Source organism: Pavona decussata, unplaced genomic scaffold (genome assembly GCF_977016875.1).
Source record: "Pavona decussata unplaced genomic scaffold, jaPavDecu1.1 SCAFFOLD_58, whole genome shotgun sequence".
In the NCBI taxonomy this organism is placed as follows: Eukaryota; Metazoa; Cnidaria; class Anthozoa; order Scleractinia; family Agariciidae; genus Pavona; species Pavona decussata.
The window spans coordinates 4,920,088-4,939,796 of record NW_028145480.1 but is presented as its reverse complement, the minus strand read 5'-3'; the positions used below and the strand labels follow the sequence as shown (position 1 = coordinate 4,939,796).

Sequence of the window (19,709 nt, the reverse complement as noted above, 5' to 3'; positions counted from 1 at the left end):
AAATGATCCTGCCTTTTATTGAACGATAGCATGATGATTGCATTACAGTTACAAAGCACACCACTTTAATATCCCACTTAATTTACCAGATTCTTATTGTTAAGCAACTTTACTTTTACTGTCCCAATAAAACGCTTCTGCAGGATTTGAGGTCTTGTTTCGGGATCTAAGCCTGAGCTTTGGGAACTTCTTCAACATAGATCCGGGACACTGAATGCCATCCCGTGTAGGCGTCATGGTTTCCACCGCCATATCCTGGACAATTGCCTACCCAGAATCCCACGCTCACCCTTCCTTTCTTGATGTTGTTGCAATGCCCTTCAATATGACGTACGCGGTGAGGATCTAGGTCTACGCTTACATAACCAAAGTACAGAACACCGTCGATGGGAAGTGGATCTGAACATTCAACACCATTAAAAGCAAAGTACCAGCGTTTGCAACAAATCTTGCAGCCTCGGATTCTCAGAGTGCCAGTCCAGGAAACAAAGAGGGATGTGTCCTAGAATTTCTTGGTGAACACACAATCCTGTATTACATAGAAATGAATACGAAGTGGAATGAATAAAGAAAAAGAACACAGAAACAAACAAAGGAACAAGTGTGTATAATGAGAAGAAATTAAGGATCGTCAGGATAAGGAAACCAAAAATGGAATCTTGATGATTCTTCCTTCTTTTAACAATCCTCAAAATAATGTGTATGGAATATAGTCCTGTTGATTTAATGGTGATAATAATAGAAATGACAGGCCTGCACGGCTCACTGCGTTATGTGGTGTACATTTTTATGAACGCTGCCTTTATATTTTTGCCCTAACGAGCATGTCCTTAAGAGATTGTCCTCTCTTGTAGGATATAATTGGCGGATTTTTGATAATAATAGAAATGACAGGCCTGCACGGCTCACTGCGTTATGTGGTGTACATTTTTATGAACGCTGCCTTTATATTTTTGCCCTAACGAGCATGTCCTTAAGAGATTGTCCTCTCTTGTAGGATATAATTGGCGGATTTTTGAATATGTTTTTCAGCAAAGGCTGATTTTGTATGAACTTCCAGTTTTGCATCAATATATTTTTAAGGTTACGCACCGATGGGTGGTACGTTGTAACAAAAGGCAAGATTTGTTTACGAGTTTTTTTCTTTTGCTGTAGAGCCGACTGTCTTCCGGCGAAGTTGACTTCTGATAACGTTGTCTGTATCATCTTGTGGGGGTATCCGCGCGCTATGAGGCGCGATTTAAATTTGGAGATACTTTTTTCGAACGTTGTTTCAGAAGAATTTGTTCTCAGTAGTCTGAGTGCTTCGCCTTTAATAAAACCTCTTTTAACACCCAAGGGATGGCTCGAGGTAAAATGTGTATACTGAAAGGTTTCAGTAGGCTTAATAATAGAAATGACAGGCCTGCACGGCTCACTGCGTTATGTGGTGTACATTTTTATGAACGCTGCCTTTATATTTTTGCCCTAACGAGCATGTCCTTAAGAGATTGTCCTCTCTTGTAGGATATAATTGGCGGATTTTTGATAATAATAGAAATGACAGGCCTGCACGGCTCACTGCGTTATGTGGTGTACATTTTTATGAACGCTGCCTTTATATTTTTGCCCTAACGAGCATGTCCTTAAGAGATTGTCCTCTCTTGTAGGATATAATTGGCGGATTTTTGATAATAATAGAAATGACAGGCCTGCACGGCTCACTGCGTTATGTGGTGTACATTTTTATGAACGCTGCCTTTATATTTTTGCCCTAACGAGCATGTCCTTAAGAGATTGTCCTCTCTTGTAGGATATAATTGGCGGATTTTTGAATATGTTTTTCAGCAAAGGCTGATTTTGTATGAACTTCCAGTTTTGCATCAATATATTTTTAAGGTTACGCACCGATGGGTGGTACGTTGTAACAAAAGGCAAGATTTGTTTACGAGTTTTTTTCTTTTGCTGTAGAGCCGACTGTCTTCCGGCGAAGTTGACTTCTGATAACGTTGTCTGTATCATCTTGTGGGGGTATCCGCGCGCTATGAGGCGCGATTTAAATTTCGAGATACTTTTTGCGAACGTTGTTTCAGAAGAATTTGTTCTCAGTAGTCTGAGTGCTTCGCCTTTAATAAAACCTCTTTTAACACCCAAGGGATGGCTCGAGGTAAAATGTGTATACTGAAAGGTTTCAGTAGGCTTGTAATGTGTACGGATGTCAAGGATCGATTCATTTCTGAAACGTTCTCCTTTAAAAATTATTGTGTCGAGAAAGCTAGTCTCGTTCTCTGAAATTTCGGCCGTAAATTTAATAGTAGGATGGAATTTGTTAGCTTGTTCAATGAACAGGTTAATTTCCTTTTCGTCACTATCCCACAGTGAGAAAATGTCATCAATAAAACGTTTCCATTCTATTGGTTTTGTTTTGCTTTGACTTATCATTTTTGTTTCAATATCGGCCATAAAGATGTTTGCAAATGCAACGGCCATTTTTGTACCCATTGCAGTTCCATGGGTCTGAAGGTAATTTTTTCCAACAAATTGGAATGAATTTTCCTGAAGGATAAGTTTAAGCATTTCTTTGAGGTAGTGTGACGGTATAGGAGGTTTATTGTTGTGGAATGCCTCGTATGCTGTGCATACTGTTGTAATACCCTCCTCCTGTGGTATATTTGTATACAAGCTTGTTACATCCATTGATACTAAGATAGTATCTTGAGAGACCTTTGTCTTTTCTATGAAGTTTACGAAATCCGTTGTATCTTTTAGATACGATTTCTGTTTTTGTGCGATGGGCTGAAGTAATTTGTCCACAAAAGATGATAATCTTTCTGTGGGGCCTTCACAGCCCGAAATTATCGGTCTTCCGACCGGATTTGGTTTGTGGATCTTAGTAAGGGTGTAAAATATTGGTATTCTTGGCGGATCTCGCGTTTGAGAAAACCATTTCTTTGTCATGTCATCAATGAAATTATTTTGATGCAATTGTGCGACAAGCTCGTGAACTCTTTGTGATGTTTCCACCGTCATGGGAGTTTGGAGAGGTTTATAATGTTCTCTGTTGTCGAGTTGAATTTGAGCTTCTTGTATTTTATCGCATTTATTCATGATGACAGTTGTTGTGCCTTTGTCTGCTTTTTTTAGAACGATGTTAGCGTTCTTTTTCAGCTCTGTGAGAGCTTTATATTCATTGTATGACAGGTTATTTTTAGGTTTGATTGGTTTAATCTCTGCTAATTGGATTTTCACGCTTTCCAAGTAGCTTTCTAGGGCAACTGATTTTTGAACCGGTGGCTTCCAGTCTGATTTGACGTGGAATGGATGCGGTTCTTTATTTTCTTTGTAAAATATGTATTTCAGGCGCATACGTCTTGCGAAATGTTCGAAGTCTAACAAGAGTTGGCGTCTAATGTTATTCTCGTCTGTCACCGGTGTCGGGACAAATTTGAGCCCTTTAGAAATAACGCTGACTTGGCTGTCGCTAAGTTGTTGGTTTGAAAAATTCTTTATGAATTTCTCGTTGTTTTCTCTTTGTGTCTCAATCCGTTTTTTTGCCAATTTCTTTCTGCGCTCTTTGCGCTTGTAACTTCTTTTGTGCCCTTTTTTATTTTCAACCCCCGTTGTGGTGGTTAGGTTTTCAGAGATAAGACTGTTATACTTTTCAACATTTTTATTGTTTGCAGAATTCTGCAACACATGTGTGTACAATATTTCTTTGAGCTCGTTAAACTCTTGCTGTAATTTTTCTACCTTATCTACATCGTGGTTTACAATGTTTACTGTGTTCGCCGAGTGCGACTGTTCTCGCATCGATCTATTTACATCAGTGCTAGCATTTGTGCTAGTATTTTTTGAGAGCTCAGCCTTTTTAAATTTGTTCTCTTGGCTGTTTAGGCGTCTTTTGTGGTACTGTAGGAGGGCGCTGACGAAGCCTTGTTCTGCTTCTTCTTTGATTCGCCTTATGTCTTTCACAAATGTCTCATCCGGCGGGATATTAGCCCTTGCCGAGTATTGGAAAGATTTAGGACACGTCTTGTCCTTGATATGTTTTTCTAGTTTCCTGATGGAATCTTTTGACTTTGTGATATTAGTCTCCAAGGAGACTGTGTCTATGTGTTTTCTTTTTCTGTTTGGTCGTCTGTTTTTGGCAGATTCCGCTTTGGGTTGGCTGTTCTCTTTCATGTATCGGTAGTGTTTCTTGTGTCTGGGTTCAAGCTGTGATGCTGGAGGGCTTGATTCGGAGTCCTCCATGTCAAATTTGCTACTGTACTGGATGTCCAGTTCGTCTTTATCAGGTATACCTTCTGGTGTTTTTGGCATTTCCAAAAGATCTGTGTCTGAGTCTTCCTCTATCGCCGACGGCGTGAGGTATGGTTGTAGTTCTTTGTTGTCTGTTAACATTATCAATGGTGTTTGATAATGGACTGTGTGGTCTCCAGCAAGACCGGCGGTTTCGATTCTGTGCGAATCTCTTCAGTTGCTATTTACTGACAACAGTAATATGTGGTAGGAGGGTAGAGAAAATTCTCAGTACCGTTCCTGTTGAATTTTAGATGGATGACCTTTATATATGTTTACGGGTGAGTGTAGGGATCGAAAATAACGTGTTCTCATTGGTCCCGTAGTTATAGAAAGTAACCAATCATATGGAAGCATTTTGGATCCGTTTTTTATTGAAGCTCGGCTGTGTTTCTTTTCAAGGCATTATTTGTGTATATTGCCCATTTTAGGCTTTTTAACCTGAGGGTTTTCACGTTGATATGTTTACGCTATGTTTTTCTTTCCTTGCCTTGTGATAGGAAGGCTTAGGTGTGTTTGTGTAACGTGCGCTATCGTAATAATGTTGCGTTGTATGTTAGAACTTTGTAGAGTTCATGTTTTTTCAATTGTGTGGTTTCACGTCAGTGACGGGGCCTGTCTGGATAACTCAACAGTGATAATAATAGAAATGACAGGCCTGCACGGCTCACTGCGTTATGTGGTGTACATTTTTATGAACGCTGCCTTTATATTTTTGCCCTAACGAGCATGTCCTTAAGAGATTGTCCTCTCTTGTAGGATATAATTGGCGGATTTTTGATAATAATAGAAATGACAGGCCTGCACGGCTCACTGCGTTATGTGGTGTACATTTTTATGAACGCTGCCTTTATATTTTTGCCCTAACGAGCATGTCCTTAAGAGATTGTCCTCTCTTGTAGGATATAATTGGCGGATTTTTGAATATGTTTTTCAGCAAAGGCTGATTTTGTATGAACTTCCAGTTTTGCATCAATATATTTTTAAGGTTACGCACCGATGGGTGATGACATTTTCTCATTGTGGGATAGTGACGAAAAGGAAATTAACCTGTTCATTGAACAAGCTAACAAATTCCATCCTACTATTAAATTTACGGCCGAAATTTCAGAGAACGAGACTAGCTTTCTCGTAACAATAATTTTTAAAGGAGAACGTTTCAGAAATGAATCGATCCTTGACATCCGTACACATTACAAGCCTACTGAAACGTTTCAGTATACACATTTTACCTCGAGCCATCCCTTGGGTGTTAAAAGAGGTTTTATTAAAGGCGAAGCACTCAGACTACTGAGAACAAATTCTTCTGAAACAACGTTCGAAAAAAGTATCTCCAAATTTAAATCGCGCCTCATAGCGCGCGGATATCCCCACAAGATGATACAGACAACGTTATCAGAAGTCAACTTCGCCGGAAGACAGTCGGCTCTACAGCAAAAGAAAAAAACTCGTAAACAAATCTTGCCTTTTGTTACAACGTACCACCCATCGGTGCGTAACCTTAAAAATATATTGATGCAAAACTGGAAGTTCATACAAAATCAGCCTTTGCTGAGAAACATATTCAAAAATCCGCCAATTATATCCTACAAGAGAGGACAATCTCTTAAGGACATGCTCGTTAGGGCAAAAATATAAAGGCAGCGTTCATAAAAATGTACACCACATAACGCAGTGAGCCGTGCAGGCCTGTCATTTCTATTATTATCACTGTTGAGTTATCCAGACAGGCCCCGTCACTGACGTGAAACCACACAATTGAAAAAACATGAACTCTACAAAGTTCTAACATGCAACGCAACATTATTGCGATATCGCACGCTACACAAACACACCTAAGCCTTCACATCACAAGGCAAGGAAAGAAAAACATAGCGTAAACATATCAACGTGAAAACCCTCAGGTTTAAAAGCCTAAAATGGGAAATATACATAAATAATGCCTTGAAAAGAAACACAGCCGAGCTTCAATAAAAAACGGATCCAAAATGCTTCCATATGATTGGTTACTTTCTATAACTACGGGACCAATGAGAACACGTTATTTTCGATCCCTACACTCACCCGTAAACATATATAAAGGTCATCCATCTAAAATTCAACAGGAACGGTACTGAGAATTTTCTCTACCCTCCTACCACATATTACTGTTGTCAGTAAATAGCAACTGAAGAGATTCGCACAGAATCGAAACCGCCGGTCTTGCTGGAGACCACACAGTCCATTATCAAACACCATTGATAATGTTAACAGACAACAAAGAACTACAACCATACCTCACGCCGTCGGCGATAGAGGAAGACTCAGATACAGATCTTTTGGAAATGCCAAAAACACCAGAAGGTATACCTGATAAAGACGAACTGGACATCCAGTACAGTAGCAAATTTGACATGGAGGACTCCGAATCAAGCCCTCCAGCATCACAGCTTGAACCCAGACACAAGAAACACTACCAATACATGAAAGAGAACAGCCAACCCAAAGCGGAATCTGCCAAAAACAGACGACCAAACAGAAAAAGAAAACACATAGACACAGTCTCCTTGGAGACTAATATCACAAAGTCAAAAGATTCCATCAGGAAACTAGAAAAACATATGAAGGACAAGACGTGTCCTAAATCTTTCCAATACTCGGCAAGGGCTAATATCCCGCCGGATGAGACATTTGTGAAGGACATAAGGCGAATCAAAGAAGAAGCAGAACAAGGCTTCGTCAGCGCCCTCCTACAGTACCACAAAAGACGCCTAAACAGCCAAAAGAACAAATTTAAAAAGGCTAAGCTCTCAAAAAATACTAGCACAAATGCTAGCACTGATGTAAATAGATCGATGCGAGAACAGTCGCACTCGGCGAACACAGTAAACATTGTAAACCACGATGTAGATAAGGTAGAAAAACTGCAGCAAGAGTTTAACGAGCTCAAAGAAATATTGTACACACATGTGTTGCAGAATTCTGCAAACAATAAAGATGTTGAAAAGTACAACAGTCTTATCTCTGAAAACCTAACCATCACAACGGGGGTTGAAAATAAAAAAGGGCACAAAAGAAGTTACAAGCGCAAAGAGCGCAGAAAAAAATTGGGAAAAAAACGGATTGAGACACAAAGAGAAAACAACGAGAAATTCATAAAGAATTTTTCAAACCAACAACTTAGCGACAGCCAAGTCAGCGTTATTTCTAAAGGGCTCAAATTTGTCCCGACACCGGTGACAGACGAGAATAACATTAGACGCCAACTCTTGTTAGACTTCGAACATTTCGCAAGACGTATGCGCCTGAAATACATATTTCACAAAGAAAATAAAGAACCGCATCCATTCCACGTCAAATCAGACTGGAAACCACCGGTTCAAAAATCAGTTGCCCTAGAAAGCTACTTGGAAAGCGTGAAAATCCAATTAGCAGAGATTAAACCAATCAAACCTAAAAATAACCTGTCACACAATGAATATAAAGCTCTCACAGAGCTGAAAAAGAACGCTAACATCGTTCTAAAAAAAGCAGACAAAGGCACAACAACTGTCATCATGAATAAATGCGATAAAATACAAGAAGCTCAAATTCAACTCGACAACAGAGAACATTATAAACCTCTCCAAACTCCCATGACGGTGGAAACATCACAAAGAGTTAACGAGCTTGTCGCACAATTGCATCAAAATAACTTCATTGATGACATGACAAAGAAATGGTTTTCTCAAACGCGCGATACGCCAAGAATACCAATATTTTACACCCTTACTAAGATCCACAAACCAAATCCGGTCGGAAGAGCTATAATTTCGGGCTGTGAAGGCCCCACAGAAAGATTATCATCTTTTGTGGACAAATTACTTCAACCCATCGCACAAAAACAGAAATCGTATCTAAAAGATACAACGGATTTCGTAAACTTCATAGAAAAGACAAAGGTCTCTCAAGATACTATCTTAGTATCAATGGATGTAACAAGCTTGTATACAAATATACCACAGGAGGAGGGTATTACAACAGTATGCACAGCATACGAGGCATTCCACAACAATAAACCTCCTATACCGTCACACTACCTCAAAGAAATGCTTAAACTTATCCTTCAGGAAAATTCATTCCAATTTGTTGGAAAAAATTACCTTCAGACCCATGGAACTGCAATGGGTACAAAAATGGCCGTTGCGTTTGCAAACATCTTTATGGCCGATATTGAAACAAAAATGATAAGTCAAAGCAAAACAAAACCAATAGAATGGAAACGTTTTATTGATGACATTTTCTCATTGTGGGATAGTGACGAAAAGGAAATTAACCTGTTCATTGAACAAGCTAACAAATTCCATCCTACTATTAAATTTACGGCCGAAATTTCAGAGAACGAGACTAGCTTTCTCGTAACAATAATTTTTAAAGGAGAACGTTTCAGAAATGAATCGATCCTTGACATCCGTACACATTACAAGCCTACTGAAACGTTTCAGTATACACATTTTACCTCGAGCCATCCCTTGGGTGTTAAAAGAGGTTTTATTAAAGGCGAAGCACTCAGACTACTGAGAACAAATTCTTCTGAAACAACGTTCGAAAAAAGTATCTCCAAATTTAAATCGCGCCTCATAGCGCGCGGATATCCCCACAAGATGATACAGACAACGTTATCAGAAGTCAACTTCGCCGGAAGACAGTCGGCTCTACAGCAAAAGAAAAAAACTCGTAAACAAATCTTGCCTTTTGTTACAACGTACCACCCATCGGTGCGTAACCTTAAAAATATATTGATGCAAAACTGGAAGTTCATACAAAATCAGCCTTTGCTGAGAAACATATTCAAAAATCCGCCAATTATATCCTACAAGAGAGGACAATCTCTTAAGGACATGCTCGTTAGGGCAAAAATATAAAGGCAGCGTTCATAAAAATGTACACCACATAACGCAGTGAGCCGTGCAGGCCTGTCATTTCTATTATTATCACTGTTGAGTTATCCAGACAGGCCCCGTCACTGACGTGAAACCACACAATTGAAAAAACATGAACTCTACAAAGTTCTAACATGCAACGCAACATTATTGCGATATCGCACGCTACACAAACACACCTAAGCCTTCACATCACAAGGCAAGGAAAGAAAAACATAGCGTAAACATATCAACGTGAAAACCCTCAGGTTTAAAAGCCTAAAATGGGAAATATACATAAATAATGCCTTGAAAAGAAACACAGCCGAGCTTCAATAAAAAACGGATCCAAAATGCTTCCATATGATTGGTTACTTTCTATAACTACGGGACCAATGAGAACACGTTATTTTCGATCCCTACACTCACCCGTAAACATATATAAAGGTCATCCATCTAAAATTCAACAGGAACGGTACTGAGAATTTTCTCTACCCTCCTACCACATATTACTGTTGTCAGTAAATAGCAACTGAAGAGATTCGCACAGAATCGAAACCGCCGGTCTTGCTGGAGACCACACAGTCCATTATCAAACACCATTGATAATGTTAACAGACAACAAAGAACTACAACCATACCTCACGCCGTCGGCGATAGAGGAAGACTCAGATACAGATCTTTTGGAAATGCCAAAAACACCAGAAGGTATACCTGATAAAGACGAACTGGACATCCAGTACAGTAGCAAATTTGACATGGAGGACTCCGAATCAAGCCCTCCAGCATCACAGCTTGAACCCAGACACAAGAAACACTACCAATACATGAAAGAGAACAGCCAACCCAAAGCGGAATCTGCCAAAAACAGACGACCAAACAGAAAAAGAAAACACATAGACACAGTCTCCTTGGAGACTAATATCACAAAGTCAAAAGATTCCATCAGGAAACTAGAAAAACATATGAAGGACAAGACGTGTCCTAAATCTTTCCAATACTCGGCAAGGGCTAATATCCCGCCGGATGAGACATTTGTGAAGGACATAAGGCGAATCAAAGAAGAAGCAGAACAAGGCTTCGTCAGCGCCCTCCTACAGTACCACAAAAGACGCCTAAACAGCCAAAAGAACAAATTTAAAAAGGCTAAGCTCTCAAAAAATACTAGCACAAATGCTAGCACTGATGTAAATAGATCGATGCGAGAACAGTCGCACTCGGCGAACACAGTAAACATTGTAAACCACGATGTAGATAAGGTAGAAAAACTGCAGCAAGAGTTTAACGAGCTCAAAGAAATATTGTACACACATGTGTTGCAGAATTCTGCAAACAATAAAGATGTTGAAAAGTACAACAGTCTTATCTCTGAAAACCTAACCATCACAACGGGGGTTGAAAATAAAAAAGGGCACAAAAGAAGTTACAAGCGCAAAGAGCGCAGAAAAAAATTGGGAAAAAAACGGATTGAGACACAAAGAGAAAACAACGAGAAATTCATAAAGAATTTTTCAAACCAACAACTTAGCGACAGCCAAGTCAGCGTTATTTCTAAAGGGCTCAAATTTGTCCCGACACCGGTGACAGACGAGAATAACATTAGACGCCAACTCTTGTTAGACTTCGAACATTTCGCAAGACGTATGCGCCTGAAATACATATTTCACAAAGAAAATAAAGAACCGCATCCATTCCACGTCAAATCAGACTGGAAACCACCGGTTCAAAAATCAGTTGCCCTAGAAAGCTACTTGGAAAGCGTGAAAATCCAATTAGCAGAGATTAAACCAATCAAACCTAAAAATAACCTGTCACACAATGAATATAAAGCTCTCACAGAGCTGAAAAAGAACGCTAACATCGTTCTAAAAAAAGCAGACAAAGGCACAACAACTGTCATCATGAATAAATGCGATAAAATACAAGAAGCTCAAATTCAACTCGACAACAGAGAACATTATAAACCTCTCCAAACTCCCATGACGGTGGAAACATCACAAAGAGTTAACGAGCTTGTCGCACAATTGCATCAAAATAACTTCATTGATGACATGACAAAGAAATGGTTTTCTCAAACGCGCGATACGCCAAGAATACCAATATTTTACACCCTTACTAAGATCCACAAACCAAATCCGGTCGGAAGAGCTATAATTTCGGGCTGTGAAGGCCCCACAGAAAGATTATCATCTTTTGTGGACAAATTACTTCAACCCATCGCACAAAAACAGAAATCGTATCTAAAAGATACAACGGATTTCGTAAACTTCATAGAAAAGACAAAGGTCTCTCAAGATACTATCTTAGTATCAATGGATGTAACAAGCTTGTATACAAATATACCACAGGAGGAGGGTATTACAACAGTATGCACAGCATACGAGGCATTCCACAACAATAAACCTCCTATACCGTCACACTACCTCAAAGAAATGCTTAAACTTATCCTTCAGGAAAATTCATTCCAATTTGTTGGAAAAAATTACCTTCAGACCCATGGAACTGCAATGGGTACAAAAATGGCCGTTGCGTTTGCAAACATCTTTATGGCCGATATTGAAACAAAAATGATAAGTCAAAGCAAAACAAAACCAATAGAATGGAAACGTTTTATTGATGACATTTTCTCATTGTGGGATAGTGACGAAAAGGAAATTAACCTGTTCATTGAACAAGCTAACAAATTCCATCCTACTATTAAATTTACGGCCGAAATTTCAGAGAACGAGACTAGCTTTCTCGTAACAATAATTTTTAAAGGAGAACGTTTCAGAAATGAATCGATCCTTGACATCCGTACACATTACAAGCCTACTGAAACGTTTCAGTATACACATTTTACCTCGAGCCATCCCTTGGGTGTTAAAAGAGGTTTTATTAAAGGCGAAGCACTCAGACTACTGAGAACAAATTCTTCTGAAACAACGTTCGAAAAAAGTATCTCCAAATTTAAATCGCGCCTCATAGCGCGCGGATATCCCCACAAGATGATACAGACAACGTTATCAGAAGTCAACTTCGCCGGAAGACAGTCGGCTCTACAGCAAAAGAAAAAAACTCGTAAACAAATCTTGCCTTTTGTTACAACGTACCACCCATCGGTGCGTAACCTTAAAAATATATTGATGCAAAACTGGAAGTTCATACAAAATCAGCCTTTGCTGAGAAACATATTCAAAAATCCGCCAATTATATCCTACAAGAGAGGACAATCTCTTAAGGACATGCTCGTTAGGGCAAAAATATAAAGGCAGCGTTCATAAAAATGTACACCACATAACGCAGTGAGCCGTGCAGGCCTGTCATTTCTATTATTATCACTGTTGAGTTATCCAGACAGGCCCCGTCACTGACGTGAAACCACACAATTGAAAAAACATGAACTCTACAAAGTTCTAACATGCAACGCAACATTATTGCGATATCGCACGCTACACAAACACACCTAAGCCTTCACATCACAAGGCAAGGAAAGAAAAACATAGCGTAAACATATCAACGTGAAAACCCTCAGGTTTAAAAGCCTAAAATGGGAAATATACATAAATAATGCCTTGAAAAGAAACACAGCCGAGCTTCAATAAAAAACGGATCCAAAATGCTTCCATATGATTGGTTACTTTCTATAACTACGGGACCAATGAGAACACGTTATTTTCGATCCCTACACTCACCCGTAAACATATATAAAGGTCATCCATCTAAAATTCAACAGGAACGGTACTGAGAATTTTCTCTACCCTCCTACCACATATTACTGTTGTCAGTAAATAGCAACTGAAGAGATTCGCACAGAATCGAAACCGCCGGTCTTGCTGGAGACCACACAGTCCATTATCAAACACCATTGATAATGTTAACAGACAACAAAGAACTACAACCATACCTCACGCCGTCGGCGATAGAGGAAGACTCAGATACAGATCTTTTGGAAATGCCAAAAACACCAGAAGGTATACCTGATAAAGACGAACTGGACATCCAGTACAGTAGCAAATTTGACATGGAGGACTCCGAATCAAGCCCTCCAGCATCACAGCTTGAACCCAGACACAAGAAACACTACCAATACATGAAAGAGAACAGCCAACCCAAAGCGGAATCTGCCAAAAACAGACGACCAAACAGAAAAAGAAAACACATAGACACAGTCTCCTTGGAGACTAATATCACAAAGTCAAAAGATTCCATCAGGAAACTAGAAAAACATATGAAGGACAAGACGTGTCCTAAATCTTTCCAATACTCGGCAAGGGCTAATATCCCGCCGGATGAGACATTTGTGAAGGACATAAGGCGAATCAAAGAAGAAGCAGAACAAGGCTTCGTCAGCGCCCTCCTACAGTACCACAAAAGACGCCTAAACAGCCAAAAGAACAAATTTAAAAAGGCTAAGCTCTCAAAAAATACTAGCACAAATGCTAGCACTGATGTAAATAGATCGATGCGAGAACAGTCGCACTCGGCGAACACAGTAAACATTGTAAACCACGATGTAGATAAGGTAGAAAAACTGCAGCAAGAGTTTAACGAGCTCAAAGAAATATTGTACACACATGTGTTGCAGAATTCTGCAAACAATAAAGATGTTGAAAAGTACAACAGTCTTATCTCTGAAAACCTAACCATCACAACGGGGGTTGAAAATAAAAAAGGGCACAAAAGAAGTTACAAGCGCAAAGAGCGCAGAAAAAAATTGGGAAAAAAACGGATTGAGACACAAAGAGAAAACAACGAGAAATTCATAAAGAATTTTTCAAACCAACAACTTAGCGACAGCCAAGTCAGCGTTATTTCTAAAGGGCTCAAATTTGTCCCGACACCGGTGACAGACGAGAATAACATTAGACGCCAACTCTTGTTAGACTTCGAACATTTCGCAAGACGTATGCGCCTGAAATACATATTTCACAAAGAAAATAAAGAACCGCATCCATTCCACGTCAAATCAGACTGGAAACCACCGGTTCAAAAATCAGTTGCCCTAGAAAGCTACTTGGAAAGCGTGAAAATCCAATTAGCAGAGATTAAACCAATCAAACCTAAAAATAACCTGTCACACAATGAATATAAAGCTCTCACAGAGCTGAAAAAGAACGCTAACATCGTTCTAAAAAAAGCAGACAAAGGCACAACAACTGTCATCATGAATAAATGCGATAAAATACAAGAAGCTCAAATTCAACTCGACAACAGAGAACATTATAAACCTCTCCAAACTCCCATGACGGTGGAAACATCACAAAGAGTTAACGAGCTTGTCGCACAATTGCATCAAAATAACTTCATTGATGACATGACAAAGAAATGGTTTTCTCAAACGCGCGATACGCCAAGAATACCAATATTTTACACCCTTACTAAGATCCACAAACCAAATCCGGTCGGAAGAGCTATAATTTCGGGCTGTGAAGGCCCCACAGAAAGATTATCATCTTTTGTGGACAAATTACTTCAACCCATCGCACAAAAACAGAAATCGTATCTAAAAGATACAACGGATTTCGTAAACTTCATAGAAAAGACAAAGGTCTCTCAAGATACTATCTTAGTATCAATGGATGTAACAAGCTTGTATACAAATATACCACAGGAGGAGGGTATTACAACAGTATGCACAGCATACGAGGCATTCCACAACAATAAACCTCCTATACCGTCACACTACCTCAAAGAAATGCTTAAACTTATCCTTCAGGAAAATTCATTCCAATTTGTTGGAAAAAATTACCTTCAGACCCATGGAACTGCAATGGGTACAAAAATGGCCGTTGCGTTTGCAAACATCTTTATGGCCGATATTGAAACAAAAATGATAAGTCAAAGCAAAACAAAACCAATAGAATGGAAACGTTTTATTGATGACATTTTCTCATTGTGGGATAGTGACGAAAAGGAAATTAACCTGTTCATTGAACAAGCTAACAAATTCCATCCTACTATTAAATTTACGGCCGAAATTTCAGAGAACGAGACTAGCTTTCTCGTAACAATAATTTTTAAAGGAGAACGTTTCAGAAATGAATCGATCCTTGACATCCGTACACATTACAAGCCTACTGAAACGTTTCAGTATACACATTTTACCTCGAGCCATCCCTTGGGTGTTAAAAGAGGTTTTATTAAAGGCGAAGCACTCAGACTACTGAGAACAAATTCTTCTGAAACAACGTTCGAAAAAAGTATCTCCAAATTTAAATCGCGCCTCATAGCGCGCGGATATCCCCACAAGATGATACAGACAACGTTATCAGAAGTCAACTTCGCCGGAAGACAGTCGGCTCTACAGCAAAAGAAAAAAACTCGTAAACAAATCTTGCCTTTTGTTACAACGTACCACCCATCGGTGCGTAACCTTAAAAATATATTGATGCAAAACTGGAAGTTCATACAAAATCAGCCTTTGCTGAGAAACATATTCAAAAATCCGCCAATTATATCCTACAAGAGAGGACAATCTCTTAAGGACATGCTCGTTAGGGCAAAAATATAAAGGCAGCGTTCATAAAAATGTACACCACATAACGCAGTGAGCCGTGCAGGCCTGTCATTTCTATTATTCTCACCTTGATCAGACCTTTATCTTTGCCCTCATTCACGTTTTTCCAGGCGCACTCCTTCCAGTTCTTAAAAGGCATCACACCTGGAGTCCCAAGGATTCCACTTGCTCCACTGTCTCCGCGCTGCCCTTTTTGCCCTGGAGGACCCTGGACACCAGGCTCTCCCTTAGCACCATCCTTTCCATTTACACCAGCCAGGCCCCTGACACCAGGAGGTCCCTAGGGTCCAGTCCTCCCTGGTCTTCCCTGGTCCCCTTTAGCTCCCTCACGGCCATCTCGTCCGTCACGGCCTGGTAACCCAGGAGAACCAGGCTTGCCATGCTTGCCGGGTATACCACCATAACAGAGGGGAGGAGGTTGCTAGTTTGGAACAAAAAAATCAGCATGTTAATGTCAATATGTTAATTTATTATTAATACTAATACTTCGTGTAGCATTTCAATTCTTTCCATAGCTGTGAATGCAAATGCTCATCTTTTCGTAGGTAAAATCTGTTCAACGAACACAACTTATAAAATGTCGGACACAGTTGAAAACAATCATAGTGACACCAGAATTACCTCCCAACAGCCTCCGCTCCGAATTGAAAAAAAAATTAACTACATCAACGAAATTTTCCTATGACAATCATCAAACATTCGTCTAGTTCATCCGTCCCATAAGTCGTTAAAAAAAGTAAATATAATCTCTGATGAACGTTACGTCATCAATCAGCACCCCACCACCCCCTCCCCTCCCAATAACTATTGCATATCATGTCTTTCGTTCTCTTGCCTTGGTTTATTCTTTGGTAATACTTCGTTTCCTGAACAAGACTATAACCGTTTTTTGTGCATATCTTATATTTAGTTAGGGTTTTTAGTAGCTTAATTACATCATTAAAAAAATATATAAACTTTAGTCTATTCCCCATGTATGGAAGATGCAAAGAAGTCAGTGTCATTTTAATTTACCTTCCACGGAAATTTCAGTCTATATTAACCGATGTAACAAATTACTTGCTTACCTTGTCAGTGTTAGATGGTTGATTAGCTTTGCTGTCCGCCGCGGCAAAATAAACTAGGACTGATATCACAAGTAAAGACAACAAGGCTGGAGACACTTTACACGGAATACTCGCCATTTCGGTCTCGCTGATCTGTTACGGACAAAGCAAACAAAGATCTCATTGATGAAGACTGTGAACAGCAAATATTTATGATCGTTCCTGAACTCCAATCAGTTTATTACGTTGAACAATTTTTTCTTCAACAGCATGCTTTTTTGAGAAAATATTATTTTAGTTTCAAAAGTTGCATGAATTGTTTACTATCTTGTTTTTGAAGGGATGACCAGAGTTTAAAGAAATCACTCCCGAGCTTTTAGGCGTATTTACTATAAAAATTCTGTATTTTCTCAGCTAAATATATAATCAGTTTCCAACGAAAACGGTCTGTTAAGGGAGAGCAAACCAAGTGAAAGGACAAACCTTAAATCGACGAAGAAGGTCACCTCTCTGTTCCAATTACTTCTTGAACAAGTCACTGTGAAGGAACGATAAGCAACTTTCGTTAGTGTTAGAATTTTTCATTCTTCCTGTTGACTCTTATTCGTGTTTTGTCGAGTTCGTTGTTTACCATGAGTCAAGGGCAAGGTTGGCTGCGTGGTAAAGCTTTTAAATATTCAATAAGAATGGAAATTTTTGGTTGCTGTCTCTTGTAAAAGTGTTTAATCAGCAATTTCAGTTCAATGTCGGGAGCAACAATCCCGATTCAGTGGCACAGTCATAGTTATTTTTATAATTGTAGATAGAATTACCCTTTGGCAGACGACTGACCTCGCGTTTGTTGTTGTACTTTTTGCTGTGCTACACCGTGCTGACGAGAGCCAACCAGCTCGAAACAGCTGTTCACGGTTGCATTTTTTTTTATTCTCGGTTTGGTCTCTATGATGTCACTGTCCTGTTAAGTTTTCTACGCAATCAGATCAGCCTTGCAGTTATTTGAGCTACTATGGAGATGCCCTTTCTTAAAACGTTAAATATATTTCACTCTGCTACCGCAAGACATCGGAAACGACGTTGAAACGTTTGATATATATATGATTTATCTTTATAATTGTTTTCAGAAAGTAAAAAACTGACGTAATTAATTTCCGCAAAAAAACGATTACTTTAAATTTTCTGCAAAATTTACTGCACCACTTAATTTTCCACTCGCCGCCTTATTTAAATATGTGAGTTGAATTCATTGATTTAAACGTTCCCTCTTTCGTCTCAAAACATAACTGAAAAAGTCATTAAAAGCACAAGCACAACAATGCCAACAAGAGGTCGATTGATTTCCTCGAGGTTCCTTTAATTTTTTTGCCCCTTTCACCTTGCTCATGGCTACAAAACGAATGATCCAATATATAACTACTTATGAGAGAATCGGTTTTTATTTTGGCATATTTTGTTCCACCCGAAATGACTTTCCCGAAAAACACCAAACACTTCGCATGGCACGATAAAAATTAAGGTAAAGCGATAATTTCACTATTGCCTTTGCCTTTCGTCGTCCTTAAGACTGTGATTCATACTAAAGGCATTTTCAAGGTATTCTTTAAAATTATGCGGTAAAACTGAGGGGGAAATTTATTTTCACACAATATGTGGGAAAGGTAACTCTGCATTTCGTCCAAAATTATATTACTTCAATATCAAAAGATACCAGAAATATTAAGGAAGAGATTTGATATTAAAGATCGCAATGGTTTTCTCTTTGGAAGAAAACACAACTCAGCCGCTTTATTGAAAATGGCTCTACATTATGGATTGTTATCAATCCGTAGCGGCTGTTTTGTTTGCTTTTATAATTGCCCTCATAAATATGTCCTGTATACTAATTTTCTTGTTACCGCCAATGCCAACGGAATTTTCACTAAAAACATATTTATCATTGTTTATATTTCTTTAGCAGCAAATGATTTTCTATCGGTAGACGATTACCTGCTTCTCCAAATCCGTTAATAACTCAGCAGATCACTTAAAATATCTATTCATCCTAAGCAAATGTAACTCAAATCCAATGACTAAGAGAATAGATTGGCAGTAAAGGCTCCGGCAAGTGATACTGACGGAACTGAAGCGCATCGATTCAGTCGATATAATTTATTGAGCAGTGCTTATGAATCTCTTACTAGACTGTAACTAGGGCGACATAAATAAGATAAGAGCAAGCGTTATACTTCCGGAACCGTGTTCACTAACTATAATAATCATTATAGGCCTGGCAGTGGTGCCGTATATAAAACTTGAACACGAGGGACACTTCTGTTTTGTTTTTATGAGATATTCTTTGTCACATCATTAGCAAATAAATATTCAGATAATATTCTAACCTGTGCAAACGTTCGATAAACCCATACCCTCGTCAAATCGAATTCTCAATGCTAAGGACGTCAGCATTGAAATCAAAATGCTCCTGATTTTTCTCACTCCTCAGTTCTTCTGGTACGACTCCATCTTGCACTTTCATCTTCTTTATAGCTCGCTGTTGCTCAAATCGTGAGCTGTTGACTTGATAACACCAGAAAGCGATGAAGGACACAACTCGCTTTGGAAGCAATATATAGCTCTTTTCAACTTTCACTAGAAGTGGGCTTCAGGAGACGTACTTAAACCTTCTCACTACTGTCAAGCGAAGTCCACCATTTGTTTTGAATAATCTCCGAGGATATTTTGGAAATAAATTATTCATTTTGATGTCAGGTTGTAAATTCGTGTCTCGTGCCTTACCTCATGCATGATGATGTATGTGTCCTAACTCAGTTTATACGAGTGATTATAGCACACGATTTTAGCAGCGATTATTAATGGCGCCGATTTAAAGTGACTCTACAAACTTGTCGGCGATTTCTCTGCGATTTGAAAGCGACTCGATTGCGATTTTGTTGCGATCTAATAGAGCAGAGCTGTTCAGTTCCTTATGGTAAACACACTTTATCAGCTGTCTCAGTCCGTCCCTTTGGT

General features: G+C 39.1%; 4 protein-coding genes and 1 pseudogene across 6 annotated transcripts; 3 read left to right on the top strand and 2 right to left on the bottom strand.

Annotated features, from left to right (window-relative positions):
• Nucleotides 1-124: 124 nt before the first annotated feature.
• On the bottom strand, nt 125-19,154 carry LOC146479818 (uncharacterized; annotated as a pseudogene). The gene is made up of 5 exons (XR_014864905.1): nt 19,079-19,154; nt 17,187-17,241; nt 16,725-16,856; nt 15,725-16,078; nt 125-529 (listed from the first exon to the last, which is right to left on the bottom strand). The product of XR_014864905.1 is annotated as an uncharacterized LOC146479818 (transcript).
• On the bottom strand, nt 1,672-5,391 carry LOC146479822 (uncharacterized). Of its 2 annotated transcripts, XM_085110672.1 has the most exons (2): nt 5,329-5,391; nt 1,672-3,544 (listed from the first exon to the last, which is right to left on the bottom strand). In XM_085110672.1, the coding sequence occupies exons 1-2, from the start codon at nt 5,334-5,336 to the stop codon at nt 1,741-1,743; spliced, it is 1,812 nt and encodes a 603-aa protein (XP_084966798.1). In that variant the 5' UTR covers nt 5,337-5,391; the 3' UTR covers nt 1,672-1,740. The 2 variants fall into 2 exon arrangements, with proteins under 2 accessions (XP_084966798.1, XP_084966797.1); XM_085110671.1 differs by lacking the exon at nt 5,329-5,391 and having other exon boundaries at nt 1,672-4,672.
• LOC146479821 (uncharacterized) lies at nt 5,465-9,161 on the top strand. The gene has a single exon (XM_085110673.1). The coding sequence runs from the start codon at nt 6,522-6,524 to the stop codon at nt 9,159-9,161; it is 2,640 nt and encodes an 879-aa protein (XP_084966799.1). The 5' UTR covers nt 5,465-6,521.
• LOC146479820 (uncharacterized) lies at nt 9,767-12,406 on the top strand. Its single transcript, XM_085110674.1, has one exon. The coding sequence runs from the start codon at nt 9,767-9,769 to the stop codon at nt 12,404-12,406; it is 2,640 nt and encodes an 879-aa protein (XP_084966800.1).
• Nucleotides 13,012-15,712, top strand: LOC146479819 (uncharacterized). The gene has a single exon (XM_085110675.1). The coding sequence runs from the start codon at nt 13,012-13,014 to the stop codon at nt 15,649-15,651; it is 2,640 nt and encodes an 879-aa protein (XP_084966801.1). The 3' UTR covers nt 15,652-15,712.
• Nucleotides 19,155-19,709: the final 555 nt, after the last annotated feature.